The sequence below is a fragment of the Melanerpes formicivorus genome, unplaced genomic scaffold, assembly GCF_026170545.1.
Source record: "Melanerpes formicivorus ecotype bairdi unplaced genomic scaffold, bMelFor1.0.p_v2 SCAF_16, whole genome shotgun sequence".
NCBI classification, from domain to species: domain Eukaryota; kingdom Metazoa; phylum Chordata; class Aves; order Piciformes; family Picidae; genus Melanerpes; species Melanerpes formicivorus.
This window is the reverse complement of record NW_027142368.1, coordinates 2,500,126-2,521,117: the sequence shown is the minus strand read 5'-3', so window position 1 is coordinate 2,521,117 and position 20,992 is coordinate 2,500,126. Positions and strand designations below refer to the sequence as shown.

The 20,992-nt window shown below is 43.6% G+C and overlaps 1 protein-coding gene across 1 annotated transcript in view; it reads right to left on the bottom strand.

The window, feature by feature from the left end:
• The window catches only part of NELL1 (neural EGFL like 1), a 360,979-nt gene that overhangs the window by 244,170 nt on the left and 95,817 nt on the right, over window positions 1-20,992 (bottom strand). The window contains 2 exon segments of the mRNA XM_068147804.1: window positions 11,527-11,626; window positions 18,684-18,757. Of these exon segments, the coding sequence (XP_068003905.1) occupies window positions 11,527-11,626; window positions 18,684-18,757 (174 nt within the window).

Genomic DNA, 20,992 nt, shown 5'->3' with positions numbered 1-20,992 from the left:
TAACTTAACAGCAAAAAGAAAAAATAAAAGAGATAATGAAATGCAATATAAAAATAAATAAATAAATAAAAATCCCTCACCATTCTCTTATTATACATAATCAAATATGCTTTTAGAAGAGCAAAAATAAGATGTCGCATTAGAACACAAAACTGTCCTGGTAGTCACAACAGACTCCATGCTCTGCCTTGTAATTCTGTCATCAAAACCCAGCTGGATTGTTTCTACACTTTATAATTAATCCATGCATCATGTTTTGTAGGGGAGAATGTTTATTAATCTCTCCTTTTCCCTTGACAGAAACTCTGAGTAGCTTCTTTGTGAGCAGTTTCTTTTATTCCATACAAAGTCATTTCTACAAACATGATGAACTTTCCCTCTTTCTTTAAAGGCACAACTGGCTGAAGTTCTTTCTTCCTGATGTTCAGTTTCTCAGAGACGTGTCAAAATCTCTGCCTGCTGAAGTCTTTATCTCTTTCAAGGCACTCCACTGGAAGTACTCTAAAGAATAACCAAACACCTTACAGAATTTGACAACAGGAGGGTTTTTCGCCTTCATTGATGTATTCCTGGTGGATTTTTCTCTATTAATATCCAGAAGTCACTTTCTATTTGCCTGAGATATATGAGGGGCCTGGGCCCCTCAGTTTAAGAAGGACATCGAAACACTTGAACGTGTCCAGAGAAGGGCAACGAGGCTGGGGAGAGGCCTTGAACACAAGCCCTATGAGGAGAGGCTTAGGGAGCTGGGATTGTTTAGCCTGGAGAAGAGGAGGCTCAGGGGTGACCTCATTGCCCTCTACAACTACCTGAAAGGTGGTTGTAGCTGGGAAGGGGTTGGTCTCGTCTCCCAGGTAAGCAGCACCAGAACAAGGAGATACAGTCTCAAGCTGCGCCAGGGGAGGTTTAGACTCGAGGTGAGGAGGAAGTTCTTCACCGAGCAAGTCGTTTGTCATTGGGATGTGCTGCCCACGGAGGTGGTGGAGTCCCCATCCCTGGAGGCATTCAAGAGGAGATTGGACGTGGCACTTGGTGCCATGGTCTAGTCATGGGGTTTGTGTTGATAGGTTGGACTCGATGATCCTTGAGGTCCTTTCCAACCTAAGTTATACTGTGATACTGTGATAAGCAGTCAGCATATACCTGGATTTTCTCTCCTGGAGGAGGGAAACCAGAAACTCAGACCTACCATTAGCTACTTGTATTGTATCTTGCATATGAGTTCCAGAATTTCTCCCAGTTCTGCCTGGTCATTAAAAAAAAACCTTCAAGTCCTAGTTCACTAATCCTAAACATTCTTACCACCCTCTAAGGACAGCCAAGAAAAAGATGACTTGGACTTCTAAATACCACATTCAGAACTTTGTTCATATTCATACAATGGCTCAGGTTGGAAGGGACCTGAGACATTAACTACACTCTTTGGAAGACTTCAGTTTATACTAAATACAGTTTTCATCTACAGTAAGCAAATTTCCATAAGGCTATCCTAAAGCTGTTGTTCATTGGAGGGGGTTGGTTTGTTTTTAGACACGCAGTTCAGGCATCTGCCAATGTAAGGCCCCAGTTTGGTCATTTTAGTGCACTTCAGTTTCTGAGTCTGACCATCAAATATTGGGCTGTGAAGTAATTTTTTATAAACCTAACAAGGACACTCTCTCAGGGTCAGCCTCCACCTCTACATTCAAACTTCAGGTTGGTTTTCTTACAACCAAAGTACCTTCCTAGAGCTCAGATAGCTCGTTCTGTCATTGTAAGCCAGCTTGGGAGAAAGACTCAACCCCATTAATGAAAACTGCAGAGAATCCTTCCAGTCTTCCTTCATTTCACAGTCTGGTAAAAACCACTCAAGTATTCCAGATACAGCCTTGTCAAGCCCGGGTTCATTTTATACTGGTTTAAAAAGGTGCAGTTACACTGCCCTTAGCCATTTATGCAATCTCAGTATTTGGCTCCTCATTTTTGCCTTTATAATTATAATTGAAACCGAACACTGGAACCCATTTCTCCAAACTTATCCACTCAGCATCTAATTTATACTCCCCAAGCAGGATTACTATTCTGTCGGCATTCGAGATAATATCCAGGAGACAACAAGTCTTATAGCATTTTCTTTGTCACTGTTTCCCCTAAGACTGTGAGATCCTAAGTCTATTTCCTGCTTCTTTAGAATAATAATTCTGCTTTGAACTCAGACACAGCAGTAGTTTTATATTTGACTATTATTGGTAGCTACTACCACTCAGAACCAATGCAGCATATCGGTGTGTTAAGCTAAGCAGTATCAAAATCCCACATCTTGATTCTGTGTGGATTGGTGCTGCTTTCTTAGGATTTTTTTATTACTATTTTTACTTATTTCTACTTCCCTCTCATCCAAGCCTGTAAAAAATAGGCCACTTTCCTCAGCATGTTTTAATTACAATAGCCCATATACAACTTTCTGCCCCCCCAAAACCTTTTGTCCTAGGCTCTTCTCACCCCAGTGAGTCAACATTTTACCTTGCCATTGACTCATGGTAAAATTACCACCATAGAATCATAGAATTGCTAGAGTTGGAAGGGACCTCAAGGATCATATAGTTCCAACCCCATGCTGTGGGCAGGGACACCTCACACTACAGCAGGCTGCTCAGAGCCACATCCAGCCAGGCCTTCAAAACTTCCAGCGATGAAGCTTCCACCACCTCCTTGGGCAACTTGTGCCAGTGTCTCACCACCCTCATGGGGAACAACTTCTTCCTAACATCCAATCTGAATCTACCCAGTTCTAGCTTTGCTCCATTGCCCCCAGTCCTATCATTACCTGACACCCTAAAAAAGTCCCTCCCCAGCTTTCTTGTAGCCCCCTTCAGATACTAGAAGGCCACAATAAGGTCTCCTTGGAGCCTTCTCTTCTCCAGACTGAACAGCCCCAACTCCCTCAGTCTATCCTCATAGCAGAGGAGCTCCAGCCCTCTGGTCATCCTCATGGCCTTTCTCTAGACACCTTCCAGCACCTCCAGATCCTTCTTGTAATAGGGGCTCCAGAACTGGACACAATACTCTAGGTGGGGTCTCACCAGAGTGGAGGAAAGGGCGAGAATCACCTCTCTCAACCTGCTGGCCACAGTCCTCTTGATGCAACCCAGGCTCTGGTTGGCTTTCTGAGCTGCAAGTACACGCTGGTGGCTCATGTTGAGTTTCTCATCCACCAAAGCCAAAGGGATGGTCTTCAGGCTTTGCCTTCCCCACAAGCCCCAAGTCCCAGATCAATCATCCTCGTGTAACAATGCTTTTTCCCAAGCACAAGTTGCTGATTAGTTGTCAGTATCACATCATAGCCCTATGAATTCTTCACTGTTTAGTTGCCATCTCTGAGGTTCACCAGCAGAAACGATGACTGCCTATCCATTTTGTACCACTAGGTCTGTCACCTCCTTTAGAAAACATTCTCTGGAAAAATCTGTATTGCTTTTAAATCCTTTGTTCTCAACTCAAATAGGAGCTTTCCCCATTCAGAATCTTTCTTAGGCTTTTGAGCTTCAAGGCCATTAAAAGAGCACAGAGGGAGGGGGGAAAAAAAGTAATGCTCTAGTTCTGTAACCTGCATAATCAGGGGCTCTGAAGAACTTTCCATTGTTCTCTCATTAGGAACACAAAGTGACAGAACACCTACTGCATCTCTAGATTGCTTTGGCATTAATTCCTATAAAAGTAATTTCAAAAATGCTGACTACAAGTGACTCAACTTCAATTTCCCACAGCATTTCAGAAAACTTGTTTCATGCTTCTGTCAGTGGAAAATGGAAGCCAGTCGCAGAACTCACAGGATGTTAGGGATTGGAAGGGCCCTTGAGTGACCATCTAGTCCGGGGCCCCGGCCAGAGCAGGATCACCTACAGCACGCATGGTGCTACAACACTGTGTGGTGCCAAGCTTTTACAAGACAAATGGAAGTTAAAGGTTAACCAGTACAGAAAAAGGGGGGGGGTGGGGAGAAGGGGGAGAGGGAGAGGGGGGAAGAACTTGATGATACAGAAAAACAAAGGTTCACTGTGCCTTCATTAAAGTACAAATATCACTGACTGGACCAGAGGCTTTTCCAAGTATGTCTCTTTTTTGCAGTGAGGATGAAGAGGTACTGGTTGATAACAGGCTGAACATGAGCCAGCAGTGTGCCTAGGGGGCCAAGAAGGCCAATGGCATCCTGGCCTGCATCAGCAACAGTGTAGCCAGCAGGAGCAGGGAGGTCATTGTGCCCCTGTACACTGCACTGGTTAGGCCACACCTTGAGTCCTGTGTCCAGTTCTGGGCCCCTCAGTTTAGGAAAGATGTTGAGTTGATGGAAGGTGTCCAGAGAAGGGTAACAAAGCTGGAGAGGGGGTTGGAGCACAAGCCCTATGAGAAGACGCTGAGGGAGCTGGTGCTGCTTAGCCTGGAGAAGAGGAGGCTCAGAGGAGACCTTATTGCTCTCTACAACTACCTGAAGGGAGGTTGCAGACAGGTGGGGGTTGGTCTCTTCTCCCAGGCAACCAGCACCAGAACAAGAGGACACAGTCTCAAGCTGCACCAGGGGAGCTAGATTCTATGGTCCTGCTCTGGCAGGGGGGTTGGACTCAATGATCTCTGGAGGTCACTTCCAACCCCTAATATCCTGTGACTGCAACAGCCATGTTTATATTCCTGAATAAATGGGGAGAGGCCTAAGCACTGTCTTAAACATCAGTTTGCTCATGGCTAATCTATTCATGGGAGCAATTACTTATCCTCAACCAAGCAGAATGGAAAAGAATGCAAACATCCCATTTTTATGAATTCTTTTGTGTGAAATGGATTATAGGCTTCCTTTAAAATACCTACACAGATGGCAAATCCACCCATTGATGCCTCTGTGGGATCTCTGAATCTCAGCGTGGGTGGCAGCTAGCAGAGGGCACACATTGCGATTGCCCAGGTGGAAAGAACTGAATTACTGAGACTTCAGAATATTCAGCAAAGTCTTATCAGAGACAGTCAGCTCCCTCTCTAAATATAAGAAATGGCTTAAAATAGAATCGTGGCATCTGAGCAAGCAGGCAATTGGAGAGGATTTGACAGAATCACACAAAATCTTAAAGAGTTCTGATAATCTAAACTAATTTCAGGCCACCACAGATGACAAGGCAAGTGAGCACAAATTCAAGATACAGAAAAACACGTTCAGAACAGATGTCAGAAACCATTTTCCCCCCACAAGCACACCCAGCCATAAATGTGCACATCAGCCCGTCAAAGTCACTCAAGACATTCAAGATGCAATTAGATAGCACCAGCTGAGAATTTGTCTGGATTTTTGATGGGCCTGATGACCTCTGTTCCTTCCCCAAGCATTTGTGGTAGCATTACTCCCCTCCTTTATCAGGGCTGCTAAAATGTTGGCTCCAGTTTTCCTTAAGAATATATCTGTATCTTTCCACTTCTCTCTTCTGACTGGAGAATGACCACAAATAAATGTATTAAGATAATTATGAAAATGATCCTATTTTATACTAGCAAACCACAGAATCACCAAGGTTGGAAGAGACTTCAAAGATCATCAAGTCCAACCTGGCACCCAACACCTCATGACTACCAAACCATGGCACCAAGTACCATGTCAAATCCCCTCTTGAACACCTCCAGGGATGGTGAATCCACCACCTCACTGGGCAGCACATTCCAATGGGCAATCACTCCCTCTGTGTAGAACTTCTTCCTAACATCCAGCCTAAACCTCCCCTGGTGCAGCTTGAGATTGTGTCCTCTTGCTCTGGTGCTGGTTGCCTGGGAGAAGAGACCAACCCCCACCTGGCTACAACCTCCCTTCAGGTAGTTGTAGAGCGCAAGAAGATCTCCCCTGAGCCTCCTCTTCTCCAGGCTAAACAACCCCATATAAAATATGAAACTATCACTTCTGCAGCACCAGGATCTGCACAACTGGCTAGGGTTTAGTGATCTCAAACCAGATTGTGTAAAATTAAGCACCTGTTCCAGTTTGGGACACCTGAATAGTGCTCATATTTTCCCGATCTGTTTAACGTGTTCAGGTTCCCGTTTCCAGAGCACGCTTTCCAAGAGCAGCATGCTAAGCTGCCTTCTGCAGTTATCCACTTTAAGGTACTTGACATTATTTAGTAGTTTGGCTTAATTATTAACTGAAGAATGCAAGAACTCATGCAAGACTATAGCTGAAATCAATGTGTCTTATATCCATGCCTCCTCCTAATGTTCTCCTAGGCAATTCTAATGTGCCTCTCATTTTTCTGAGACTCTCCTTGTAACATTTGTAATCTTTCCTGTACTTCTTACAATATCCCCAGCTGTTCACTTCAAAAACTGTAAAACCCTGTTCTCCTGCTGTTCAAGAAGCTACCCTTCAAAAAAAAATCCACAATTCACTGTCTCACCTTTCAGAGACTTCTAAAAAGAATGCTGATGATACTTCCATTAATAGCATTAGCATTGCTTGAAAGATCCAAGGTAATTCTCACTTGTGCCCTGTGATAGGACAAGGGGCAATGGATATAAACTACAGCACAGGAGGTTCCACTTCAACATGAGGAGGAACTTCTTCACTGTGAGGGTCACAGAGCCCTGGCACAGGCTGCCCAGAGAGGTTGTGAAGTCTGCTTCTCTGGAGACTTTCCAGACCCATCTGGATGTGTTCCTATGCAACCTGTGCTAGATTCTATAGTCCAGCTCTGGCAGAGGGGGTGGGCTTGACCTCTGGAGGTCTCTTCCAACCCTTAACATCCTGTGATCCTGTGACTTTCAACCTCAAAATCTTTAGGAATGTGAAAATTTAACCCCACAGTTACTACATAAATGTGTAAAGTACTTCATAGGAGGAGTCATAAGATCTGCAGTAACAATTATGCTCTTTGGTGATTTGAATCAGTTTTTAATGAGTCATGAGCAATGAGACACTTTGCACAGCAGCTTTTACACCTTCAGAGACTATGGTCCCAGAACACAGCAGTCTGACATAAACCAGTAACTTCATAAATTCTTTCAAGCTGCTATTTCACTGCAGACATCATTGCACACTGCTTATTCCTGTGCATTACAACAATGGTACTGCACAGCCTAAACAGCTTATAAAGAGAGAGTTTTTAATTTATTGGTTTTTCTGGTACAAAGCTCTCCTAAATCCTAAATAATGCTTCTATGAGGAGCCTTCTCATCCTCTAACTGAAAGCATAAAAACCTCCTTAAAACAAAACAAAGCAATATGAATAAAGGGGGCAGAAGCCCCATTTTCACATGCAAATGCTACCTGCCACAAAACAGTCCCTGCAGCTCATCAGTCACATTTTCTTCACTTCCAGCTAACCAGCATCGGCAGTCAAGCTAAATCCATCAGCCAAACGACCTTACAGGCCAGCAAATAGAAATTACTTTCTCCAGAAACCAAACAGCTCTCACTACCTCACGGTTTCCTCCTGCTCTGTCTGTTAAGGAGAGCAGGACTGTAACTGCTAGGGCTGCAACAGCTATTCTTACATACTAAAATTGTGAACATAACAACATAAAAATTCTCTCCCAAAGTTTTATTTGAATCACTCAGTCAAAGTGAAAGTGGGGGGGGAGGGAAATCAGTCTTTCAAAATTATACACTGTCTTTGGCAAGGAGAAAAACAGCTAAAGGGAACAATAAAACACTTTTATGACACTTTCCTCTTTCCTTTTTTTTTTTTGGTATTAGATTTGTCCCTGGGCTATAAAAAAAATGTAGCAGGTATGCTGTAAGAAACAGGAGTGATTCTTAAGAAATAGATTTTTGTTACAGAAGCCTCCTTTGTAAAGTTTTTAAATGAACTAAAAATTCTGGTAGCCTAAGAAGAGATCTTAAAACCCCCCACACTGAGCTGCTGAGAAGCAGAAAGCAGACACATAGTTCAAGCAAACTTTTATATTGAGCACACAGATGGAGATAAAAATCTAGGCACACTCGAGATAACACTCAGGGATAGAGTCTATGCACAGCTCTAAGGAGTTCTGGGTTGCATTCAGGTACATCAAATCACAGAAGCAAGCTGTGATTGTAGGGCAGAGCTCTTCCGTACTACACCTGCCTTGCCTTATACAATCATTCAGTGAAAATCTAGACATTGGGTTTTAGCATTACATTAGTCTTTGCTATACTATAAACACACACATCAGACCTGATAAATAAAACCAAACCAGGGATTTTATTTGCAGTCTTTACTCTTCTAGCCATTTGCAAGCAATAATGGCTATGTAGGAAGCCCACCAGCTGTGTGCACGACAGTATTCAGCTCTCTCCTTTGCAGCCTCACAATCTCCACCACCATAAACATCACAGATTTATTTCTTCCTTGCATACCCCATTTTATTTTAGGCACTTATCTGTTACTGTGGCAGATATTACAGAGATCCCTGAAGAGGGTACAGTCTCATACCACAGCAACATGAAGTTTCCGTTTTTCTCTGCAGCTTTTTCCTTCTACTGATCCCCCACGTTCATCCTTTCATTAAATGGAAATTCCTTTGCTGCAGCTGGAGAAGCACAAGCTGCAAACCTCTTACCCTTGCCCAATTCAACAAAGAACATGGAAATTCAGTAGTTCCACAACTAGATACAAAAGAAAGCACAAACTGATAGAAAAACAAAACCTACCAGTCACTAGCATGCCCTGAAACCTTTACACACAATTATTGTTCTCATTTAACATTTACCAGTAAACACTTACTAATCACCCTGCTGATTAACTAAAGGTTAGCTAGAGGTTGACACAAAGAATTGTGTGTATCATCATCCCTCTAATGTGAATTTTACACATGATGTCCTAATGAACCATGTGGATTTCCAATGAATGTTCTGACTACTCAGGACTATATTTACTCCAACATTTCTTCCGTGTTGCTTTAGGCTGTAAAAGCTGAATATAGTCTCAGATGGAGATTGCTATTACAAAACAGGGAGAACAGAATAGAATTAACCAAGTTGGAAAAGACCTTTGAGATCATCAAGTCCAACCTATCACCCAACAACATCTAATCAACTAAACCATGGCACCAAGGGCCTCATCCAGTCCCCACTTAAACACCTCCAGTGACGGTGACTCCACCACCTCCCTGGGCAGCACATTCCAATGGCCAATCTCTCTTGCTGGGAAGAGCTTCTTCCTAACATCCAGCCTAAACTTCCCCTGGCACAGCTTGAGACTGTGTCCTCTTGTTCTGGTGCTGGTTGCCTGGGAAAAGAGACCAAGCCCCACCTGGCTACAACCTCCCTTTGGGTAGTTGTAGACAGCAAGAAGGTCTCCCCTGAGCCTCCTCTTCTCCAAGCTAAGCAACCCCAGCTCCCTCAGCCTCTCCTCACAGGGCTGTGCTCCAAACCCCTCCCCAGCTTTGTTGCCCTACTCTGGACACCTTCCAGCAACTCAACATCTTTCCTAAACTGAGGGGCCCAGAACTGGACGCAGGACTCAAGGTGTGGCCTAACCAGCGCTGAGCACAGGGGGAGAATGACTTCCCTGCTCCTGCTGGCCACACTATTCCTGATAGAGGCCAGGATGCCACTGGCCTTCTTGGGCACACTGCTGGAGGCACTCCATCCTTTCCAACTAAAGGACATGTTGGCACAAAGCAGGACCAGAAACTATGGTGCTTGCAATATCAGAGCACACCTGCTGCCATGATAAAACTCATACCAAATATAGACTTCTTAATGAATATCCATTTTTAGCACCAGCACCCTACATATGATAAAATTATATACTACCACTTGAGGTTGCATACAACTCAGGCAAGTGGCAAGCAGCATATATTCTCCTTCAAGTTATAAAGGCTTAACTACAATTGATGCCTTTGTAAAGTTGACAAAATTAATCATATCCTTAAGCATAATGTTCAAAAGAGTTTTAAATGGCAATGATGAAATACAAAAGGAGGTGGTTCTGTTTTAGCTGTCAGCTACAGCAGAACTGAGTGCATCAGCTGGAAAGCACCATGTACAGGAATTCACAGGAAGTGAAAGTACAGCTCACAGAATCACAGAATGGTTTGACTTGGAATGGAGCTCCTAAGGTCATCTAGTCCAGCCTCCCTGCAGACAGCAGGGATACCTTCCACTAGATCAGCTTGCTCAGAGCCTTAGCCAGCCTGACCTTGAATGTCTCCAGGGATGGGGCCTCAACTACCTCCCTAGGCAACCTGTTCCAGTGCACCTATCATTAACAATAACCTAGAAGTGAATAATTACAGAACTTGCCTTTCATCAACTTTGAAGCCCTCAGCTTTCTAACGCTTTTTAAGTAATGATGTTTTCAGTACTGCACTACATCAAACCAGGCCATCTGTTAAGAAGTATCATTAAGACAGCAAGCCCTCTGAGGGACAAAGGAACAACATTTGCTGAGAGCTTAAGTACAGATGTTTCCAGAAACTGTTTTCAAAAAGAAATATTGATGTGTATATTCTTAGACCATGATCTAGCAAGCAGTCTCAAATCATAGAATCATAGAATGGTTTAGGTTGGAAGGGACCTTTAAGATCTTCTAGTGCCCCTGCAACCATATGAATATGCTTGCAAGAGTTCAAGGTGTTAGTAAATATTTAACCATGTGTATCTATTAATATTTAATGCCCCTCCAATGGCATCTACAATGACACTGGAGATGTTTAGGTCCCAGTAACTATCTAAGCTTGGAAATGTCCAATGCTTATTTAGTACACTGACACACAAGTCCTGCTCTGAGAAGAACAGGCTCTCCTTAAACTCAGATGAGACTCAGGACTAACGGAGAGGTGTGGAACAGAGAACCAGTATAGGCAGAGACAAGGAATGATTATTCTGATACCTTTCACCTAACAGCTCACTGATACAGAGTATTTTGAGAAGAAAGCTTCCTCAGGTTCTCTAGCCTTATGACAGCTGCATTTTCCACCTTTTCCTCATTAGAGGGGATCTTTCTCAACTAAAATTTTAGCTATGGCTTCTTCAGACTAGTCCAGCATGCAACCAGGGCTCACCAGGGCTGAAGTGCAACAAGCAAGAGGAATCTACATCTGAGCATCTCACTGCAAGGAAGAAACATTGGCTTCTAGGCTCCAGGTTTATTATTTCACTTCTGTTCTGTAACTGTTCAGCTTAATTCATAAAAGAGTCCTGAGAGAGTGGAGCTCCAAATCAGCCTCCATATATTGGAATCTTAACATTATTATTGTGATTTTTAAACAGAGAGTTTAAAAACCCATTTCCAAATCCCTGTGTGTTCAGTGCAGTTCAAAGTTTAAGCAGCAAGCATTCTTAAAGACACACTTTCTCCTCCAACTCTTCCTTTTCTCCCTTCCCCTTTCCAATGCAGAGAAATCACAGTATCTGGTAAGTCTCCCACCCAAAGGGCTATCACAGCCTGGTTTGCCATGAAGGCTAATTATAGACTCAGGTTTATAGATGCACATAATATCTTACTAAAAAGGAGCTACTTCCAGTGTTTTCCCCCACCCCTTGAATCAGCAACTTCTATTCCTTCCAAGCATGCACAGGCTCCAGCTTACCTCTGCAAACACTGCAGCATTGGTTCTCTGGAAGAACGTGATCCTTTTCTGAGCAGTTCAACGGTGGACAAGTCTCTGTTACCTTGACTAAAACTCCATTCTGAAAATAAACAACATTATTTTAAAATGATATTGATGAAAACATCTGCAAAGGCAAGGACCACATCATTTGCCATTTATAGCTCTGGTAATCTCCAACAAAAATATAGGTCAACTGCAGGTAGCAAGTTACATTCATTCTTTAAGCTGTAAGACCAAAACTAAAGCAATCTATTTTGACATTTTTGTGCCCAGAATTGAAAGAAAAGGAGGAAGGAAGAGGAAGGAAGGGAAACCAATACCAAAAGAAGACAAAATATCATGTTATTAAAGCACCATCCTCCTAATCTGAGGGACTTTGAACAGAGGCTATTGAAAATGCCTGTGTCTACTCTATGAAGAAATAACCCTACACAGCCACTCCTTTACTAGCCAGAAGCTTGCTTTCATATCTACAAGACCATGTCAAAAGCCCAACTGAGGGGCCACAGCCAGTACAGATAAAATTGTCTGCTGGTAGCCTCACCAGCCACGCCACATGGATTCAGCTACATCACTGCAGGCTCCAGAATTAGCTCTCACAGCAGCAAGCTGCCCTACAGAGTCATGAACACTGAGATACCTGCTGAGTCTACAAGGTGCAAACGATGCACAAGGCCAGCAGCTACCAAGGATTCACAAAGGGGAAGTGAAGTAGTCCTAGGGCACGCAAAACTGACCCTCCTGCACTCACTGCTAGTCACTGCCCTTGAGATTGCAATCTTCATGCTAAGCAGGGCCAAGTAATTTTCTTCTCTCACTTCCCAACTGTCTTTACTGGCAAGCTGCATCAGTTTCTGTCATGAAAACTCACATTAAAATCCCACAGCCATCAGGGCTTTTTGTTGTTGTTGTTTTTTCTTAAAAGTAGCTCCCTGCAGCATCACATAGAGCATGCATCATCAACACAAGTGCCCACACGAGAACACTGAAGTTAATGGAAGTATTAGGTTTTCTTCTGATCTCACTTCCCTAAGTGAAAAGGGGGAATCTCCTATGGTTGCCTGTGCAACCGCAGCAGCAAAGGTGAGAAAAGAACCAGAGCCACTGAGCCGTCATTTACTATCATGTTAGCAACCTACCAGCTGGAAAAGCCCCGGCTAGAACTCATCGCCTCTTCCAGCTCAGACAAGACAACTGCAGCAGAAAGGTTACAGTGTGTCAACATATGGACAAAAAGTGTTGACTGAGGGTATGTCTGGTCCAAAAGATGGCAAGAAAACAAGAGCTTGTATGAAAGCCAAATCAGTGATCAGACTGGGAGAGTTCAGCCTAGTGAAGAGAAGACTTGGTGGGAACCTTAGAGCTGCCTTCCAATACCTGAAGGGATGCTACAGGAAGGCTGCAGAGGGACTGTTCATAAGGATGTCCATCAATAGGAAAAGAGGGAATGGTTTGAAGCTGAGGGACAGTAGATTAGACTGGATCTTAGGAAGAAGTTCTTCAGTACAAGAATGGAGAGACCCCGGAATAGGCTGCCCAGGAAGGCTGTGGAATTCTCTTCCCTGGGGGTGCTCATGACCAGGATGGATGAGGCCTTGAGCAGCCAAGTCTAACTGAGGGGTGTCCCTGCCCACGGTGGGGAGGTTGGAGTAGGTGATCTCCAAGGTCCCTTCCAACCTAAGCCATCCTACAATTCTATGATGAGTCAAAAAGCTAAAGCTAAATTCAATCCAAGCTCACACCTTTGGTAAATCATAAAGAGAGAAATCCTCCACAAAGACAGAATTCCATTAATTTAGTGGCAACAAGGTTTTATTTCCCTAAGTCATGCATTCAGGGCAGAGTTTCAATCTTGGGAGAACACAAACACATCTGTAATTAATTTTCAGAACAATTAGGATGTTTCCATGTTGAGTATTCTTTGGATTAAAATCAATTTGTTATAAACTAGTACAAAGCCAATTATAAGAATTATCATCATTAGATTTCCGATTTTATCCACTGAGATAAGCAAGACTTCACACTTCAGAATTATTGCTTCAGGCAGCCTTAGGAAAATTGCTAACTTTTTGTACTCAATTCACACATGTAGCCACAGAATCTGGACAGAAATAGATATCAAGAAGACATTCCTCTGGAATAAATAGGTCAAGCTCCAACTGTGACATACAGTCGACAGAGAATGAGATCTGGAGTCGAGCATTTACAACAAGATAATTCAATTCCTTGTAATTACATAGGTAAGTACATTAAAAAGATTGGCTATAAGCCTAATCAGTGATGTGCACTGAATATCTGAACCACAAACAGCTCATCTCACAGGATCAGCTTTGGAAAACAACAGGAAGATTTCAGACAAGGTTATTTTGGGTGTCTGTTGCCGTTTGAGGTTCCCCCCCACACACACCTTCTTGTTTCAGCTGATACTAATCAGCCTTTCAGGAGAAAGTTCTAAATTCCATCCCTAGCTGTCACTCTTGGAACCACATTGCTCCCTATCTCAATGAAATAATTTCAGTCAAGCTTCCTGAAAGTCATTGGGAGTCCTGTCCATCCTTCTGGCATTTGTATGGCACTCTCTGGCTACCCGCTGTCAGCAGTAATGAAGAAGAGTTTATTCTTATACCCCTTACTGTCAAATACGTCATCTGGTTATGGAAAGGCAACATGTTGTTCAGAGGCACTAGCCCAGAACTCAGCTGATCAGCAATAAACTCCCAATCCAGCCTAAGTTGCAGAACGCTTTCCACTGATTTCAGATGAGCTGCTTCACCTTGCTGGCAAAATCCACAAACCAGTAGACCCACTGGGAGTGCAGAAAGGTGGAGTTTTCTGAAGAAGAAACATGCTCACATTTTCCAGAGGGACCACAAGAGGCTGGAGAAATGGGCCAGCAGGAGCCTCAAGAGTTTAACAAGTGCAAAGTGCTGCACTTGGGAAGGAACAGCCCCATGCATCAGTGCCAGAAAGCAGCTGGGCAGAACAGGACCTGGCGGTGCTGGAAGATACCAAGTAGAAGATGAGCCAGCAATGCACTCCTGTGGCAAAAAAAGTCACTTGGGCTGCATTAGGCCAAGTATTGCCAGAAGGTCAAGGGAGGTGCTGGAGATTCACCATCATTCTTATGACCTTGTTAGGCATGCCACTTTTGTGGGAAGGTGTGGAGCCATTTATGCAACTCCTTCCATGATTTCTCATACCTAAGGAGCTTTGCAAGTATTGAGGAAAAGGGAGCTTTCCTTTGTATTTAGAAATGAAGATGTTAGTAATTCACTATAATCCCCCAGCGTTGCACCTCCATTGAACAATGACGAATGGACAGCCTCTGGGCATTCACCCTGCGCATCTTTATCAACAGGAATGAGGTCACCTCTTGAGTCTCCTCCTCTCCAGACTACAGAGCCCTCAGGTCCCTCGGTCTCTCCTCATGAAGAAGATGTCCCACTCCATCACAGGTGTTCAAGAGGGGATTGTGGCACTTGGTGCCATGGTCTAGTGGTCATGGGGTGTTGGGTGACGGGTTGGACTTAATGATCTTTGAGGTCTTTTCCAACCTTGTTGATTCTAGGATTCTATGTTGTTGATTCTAGGTGATCCTTCCTCAGGCCACATTGACTACTGTGTTCAGTTTTGGGCCCCTCGCTACAAGAAAGACATGGAAGTGCTGAAGCACCAGAGAAAGGAACAAAGCTGGTGAAGGGTCTGGAGAACAAGCGCTGGCACAAGTTGCCCAGGGAGGTTGTGGAGATACTCACAAGCAATCTAGTCACAAACCTGGGCAACTGGCTCTAGAGAGTCCTGCTCAACCAGGGTAGCTGGACAAGATGACCGCCAGAGGTCCTTTCCAACCTGAACCATTCTGTGATTCTTAGAAACACTCATGCACTAAATTGTGTTATCTTGTCACTGCACATTAATCTGGAGAGTGCTTGTGGGCAGGCTTCCAGCTGGGAATGGCTGTCCATCAGTAACATCTGTGCTTATGGTTAAGATGTGCATCATAAACACATTTTTAGTCTGGATTAGTTTTCAAAGGGGGGGGGACACAAAAAAAGACCCCAACACACAACCTGCTCACAGCCTGATAAAGACAGTATCTCATCCGTATAGATCCATAAGTGGCACTATTTTTGTTAGATGGGGAAAAAAATCCCACAACAGTTAAAAGCCTCTTTAGCTTGGATCACTATGCAAAGAAGGAAATACTTATCTCCAAATGAAAACTGAATTGTGAAACTTCAACTTTATCTTTTTTGACACTACTCCATCTACAAACACATCCTCCTTTACAGACACAAGAGCTGCTTCCCAAGACTTTTAAGTCATTTTTATCAACAGTAATAAATTAGCACTTGACATGTAGCCTCTAGTGCATTCCCTCATTGTTCAAAAGCTTTTCAGACTTGATGTCTGTTTTTCAAATCAGGGAAATTAAACCATATTCAATTTTTTATACTCCTTCCCCTACTACAAAGCCCTTCCTTTATCCATACAACACCTTGTCCACCAATAAGACAATGAAGGATAGAAAACAATGACAACAGCTACAGTTCAACTCATCACCACTCATCCTTCATCTAGGATGGAGGCAGTAAATAAGTACGTGATTTGTGTATGGCGCTAAGAGGTCACACTGGAATGAACTTCCTGCCTGGAGACTCACTGGAAAGTCCTCACAAGTCAGAATGACAAGTTTTGGCAGTGAGGGTTGATGTCTTCTTGAAAGACTGCTGTGAAAATACCTTTTTGTTGTTGTTGGGTTTGGGTTTTTTTGAGGCATGAACCCGTTTTCTTTATGGTATCACATCCACAGATGATGTTTCAAATACCTACCAATAACCTCCACTGAAATGTAAACAACACAAACTGCAATGTTACTGTAATTAGCATCACCATAACAATTTCCTTTAACAGTAAGTAGAAGATGAAAATTCCTTTCATGATGAGTTTGGTCATTTCTGAAGTGACAGCTATTTGATGGTCAGTGTTTGCTTTCAACCTTCAGGAATGTATTATCATCCTCATACATATATAAAGCTCTTATTTACAGCACAGTGAATTCCACAGGCATAATTCTGATCACTCCCTCTGGTGTCACTTCGGTGGGAAAATCCTCCTGTTCTCATCTTTTTCATGCAGGCAGTTTCTCTCCCAAAGAACCCTTCCATGTCATGTCATAAATAGCAGGCACCTTAGCCTGTCTTCAAGGCAACCACCTTGCCCACAGATTTATATCTACAATGTTGAGTTCCCCTATATAGCTAAACATTACCAACAGCAAAGCAATTCTGCATAACAAGCTGCTTTCACAACATCTGCAACCAGTTATTGTCCATTTCCATTAGTGAACACAAAATTACTACTCTCTACACTCTGCTATAAGCATGACAATAAATAGATGATTGTAATCTTCCCCCCATGTTTTTCATAACTATTCCAGCACATTGATCTGTCAATAACATCTGTAAGCCTCCTCTTCACCACCCTCCCCCTCCACAAATTCAACAAGATGGAAAAACAAAAAATACTTTCAAATTACACATGAGAGCAAATGTGTTTTAAAATAGCTGTGCCTTTCTGAAGTGATAAATCATATTTAAAGCACACAACAAATACATCTCTCAGCAGAGCAAGGGGCCTTTTACAACCGTCTACTACCGCTCTCTCATCCTACGGCTGGTCTTGACGACTGGTTTCTGCCACACTTAACACACCATGCAGCATTCTTGTATTCACTACCACCCCCTAGATGTTCCTATCATTTACCAGTGCTCTCAAATATTGACTGGAGTCATCCAGGTCTTATGAAGTTGCCAAGAAAAATCCCAGTCCAGTCCAATACTTGGTAATTTACCTCAATTATTATTGGGGCTAGTGTTATGCTGTGCTCCAAACCCCGCTTTCCCCATCTCCATCAGCGGAGGTTTGAATGGGGAAAAACAAAGGCACAAAGTTGCCTCTCAAGGTGCGAAATTGCCTTCCCTTTCGCCTGGGGACAGGTCCTGTTCTCCCACCAGGGTGGAGGTTCCTTCCCCGTGGGGAAGTCCGCTGGGGTTGGGAGCTATGGTTAAGTGGAGTGCTTCGTGCCCGTTATACATTGGCCTTAGACTCCTTGTCTAGAAACACCTTCAAGTGAGTGGCCAGAAAGCAATCGGGGCTCTCGCTCCTGCCCTCTTGTTCTCTCCACTCCGATCTGGCTTCTCCCCAGACCTGCCTGCTGCAGAGTGACCCTGCCTGCCTTGGGGTGACCCTACCTGCCGTGAAGCTGCAACTTTCTAGCACCGTTTAGACAGTGCTGCTGCTGCTGCTGCTCACTAGTTTCCCCTCGTAGCAGCTGTGTCTACGGACACTTTGATTCTGGTGGGTCCCTTTTCCTTTGGATTGTGCAGCGTTATCCATAAATTGGATTATAAAACCTCCAGTTCCTGGAGCCTGCCACCGACAAGAGACCCAGGGACCATCGGCAAATTCCTGCTCCATCCTCGTGAGTACAACCTGGCATTCTTATCAGCTTTCCCAAGGCCCTGCCTTGCATCTGATTTGTAAGTGGGGTAAAGCTATCTTGCTTTAGCCTTTTCCATTTTCTGATTTCTCTAAATTGTACCAAAGTTGCCCGTAAGCATCCTGGTAGAATTGATGACCAAACAGAACCTGTAAATACTTCAGTAAGTTTTATACAGAGTTTTGTGGTGGGGCTTTGGGGGGAAAATAAAGATTCCCATCTCGTTAATTTGACCCAATCAAATCAGCTACACACAGCTTAAACAACACTAAGGAAAATCTAGAGTGACTCAAACAATATAAGCCAGGCCACTTCAGATTTTAGCAGTTTGACTGAAATCAGTAACCAGGTTAAGATGCTGCTGTCCTTTTCTAGAGTTCACAAAGGCAGACATGAAAGAAAACATCCCTCCCTCCAAGTCATTTTGCCCAGGGTTTTGGTACCCTGTAAGGGTCATATTCCTGCCTTGTTTTCATATTTGTGGTTCTCACAAAATTCAAGGTCACCTTTTCAAGGCAACAGATGTCACATTTGCATGAAGGAAGCCTAAAGAAATGCCCTAACTTGTCCTTGTCACTTTAGAACAGCACGCAAGCATTCAAAGACAGAAAAGGTTTATGGGGCTGAAACTTACTCGGCACTCCCTGCAGCTCTTGGTTAGCACTCGCTGGCCTTCTGCTAGCACTTTGCCTCCAAAGATACACTTTGCTGCAATTTGAGAGAGGAACAAAGATTAAAAAACAAACCAATCAAATCAATATTGAAGTCACAAACAAATTCAAGATACAACAGAAGAGTAAAGAGAAGACTGAGAGGGGTGCTTGGTTGCATGGTTTAGTTGATTAAGTAGTGTTGGATGATAGGTTGGACACGATGATCTTGAAGGTCTCTTCCAACCTGGCCTACTCTATTCTATTAATGTCTATCAATATCTGAGGGGTGGGTGCCAGGAGGAGAGGGCCAACCTCTTTTTGCTGGTGCACAGCAATAAGACAAGGAATGATGAGGACAAACTTGAACATAGAAGGTTTCACCTCAACATGAGGAGAAATTTCTTTACAGTGAGGGTGCTAGGGCACTGGAACCGGCTGCCCAAAGAGGTTTTGAGGTCTCTCTGGAGACTTTCCAAAGCCACCTGGATGCATTCCCGTACAGATTACCCTAGGGGATCCTGCTTTTGGCAGGGGATTTGGACTAGATCATCTCTGGAGGTCCTTTCCAGCCTCTAACATTCTATGATTCTGTATTTCCCACATGCTAAAAAACCAAATCTGAATACGATGCTGCATTCTGATTTCATCAGAAGTCAGTGTTAAATGTATTTACAAAGCAGCTAACAACAAATTTGTTTTAAGAGCAAGCAGCATCTATGCCCAAACTAAAGAGAAATAATAAGAGCATAAGACAAAATGTACTGGATCAAATTCATTAGTATTCAACAGAAAATATTTTCATTAGTGACATTCTGCAGATCAGCCACAGCGTTTGTGGTACTAGAGGTCTTCATGACTCACTGCGAGAACTGGAGACATTCATTAGCATGCTGTTCATCAAGGGAATAATGTAAGCACAGATTTCAATTAAACTTTCACATTTTTTGTGGGCACAAAGGTGAACTCTTCAACTCGCTAGAGCACTGCAAAAATGGATTAGATGCAGCGACTTGCTGTGTTGAATCAACAAACTGTAAATAACTATTTCAGAAAAAAGGTTGCTAAAGCACACATGAAATAAGCAGATTTCCCAGGAAATTGAAGGCTCCTACTACAAAACTGTGAAGTCTTGAGCCTTCTGAAGGCAACCAGCTCCACAACCCCATCAACAGGCTACAACATGGGAGCGCTCGTTTGAAGGGAAAGTCAAGCGGCTTAGCTTAGAACTTTGTCACTATGAAGAAGGTGGCAACCTCCAGTAGGGCTACAGTGACAAACAGCTCAGTCAAGTTTACCAAATCTAGCACCATCCTTTTGGAACAAGATGTCTATATTCCACTTCCAGAGGAGGCCAATAAATCCATTAATTAAAAGAGAAGCAATAGACTATGGCTATCTTGCACAAATCAAGTAGCCATCACAAAGTCACTCCACGGTACTATCAAGACCAATGCTAAACACTGATAACGTAACTTCTTGTGGTGTCTCAGCGCTCTGCTTGATCTGCCTGACCTCTGACACCGAGCAGAGAGCTAAAAGGTATGATCATGTGTTGCAACTGAGCAAAGCTTTCAAAGTTTCCTGAGTCAAGGCACATGTACAGTGAATAGAACAGAACAGAATAGAATAGAATTAACCAGGTTGGAAAAGACCTTTGAGATCGAGTCCAATCCATCACCCAACACCATCTAATCAACTAAACCATGCAACCAAGTGCCTCATCCACTCTCTTCTTAAACACCTCCAGGGGTGGTGACTCCACCACCTCCCTGGGCAGCACATTCCAATGGCTAATCTCTCTTTCTATGAAGAATTTCTCCCTAACATCCAGCTTAAACCTCCCCTGGTGTAGCCTCAGACTGTGTCCTCTTGTTCTGGTGTTGGAGACCAACCCCCACCTGGCTACAACTTCCCTTCAGATAGTTGTAGAGAGCAATAAGGTCCCCCCTGAGCCTCCTCTTCTCCAGGCTAAGCAACCCAGCCCCCTCAGCCTCTCCTCATAGGGCTGTGCTCCAAACCCCTCACCAACTTTGTTGCCCTACTCTGGACACATTCCATCAAGTCAACATCTTTCCTAAACTGAGGGGCCCAGAACTGGACACAGGACTCATGGTGTGGCCTGACCAGGGCTGAGTATAGGGCAGAATGACTTCCCTGCTCTTGCTGGCCACACTATTCCTGATAGAGGTCAGGATGCCATTGGCCTTCTTGGCCACCTGGGCACACTGCTGGCTCATGTTCAGCCTACCATCAACCAATAACCCCAGGTCCCTTTCTGCATGGCCACTCT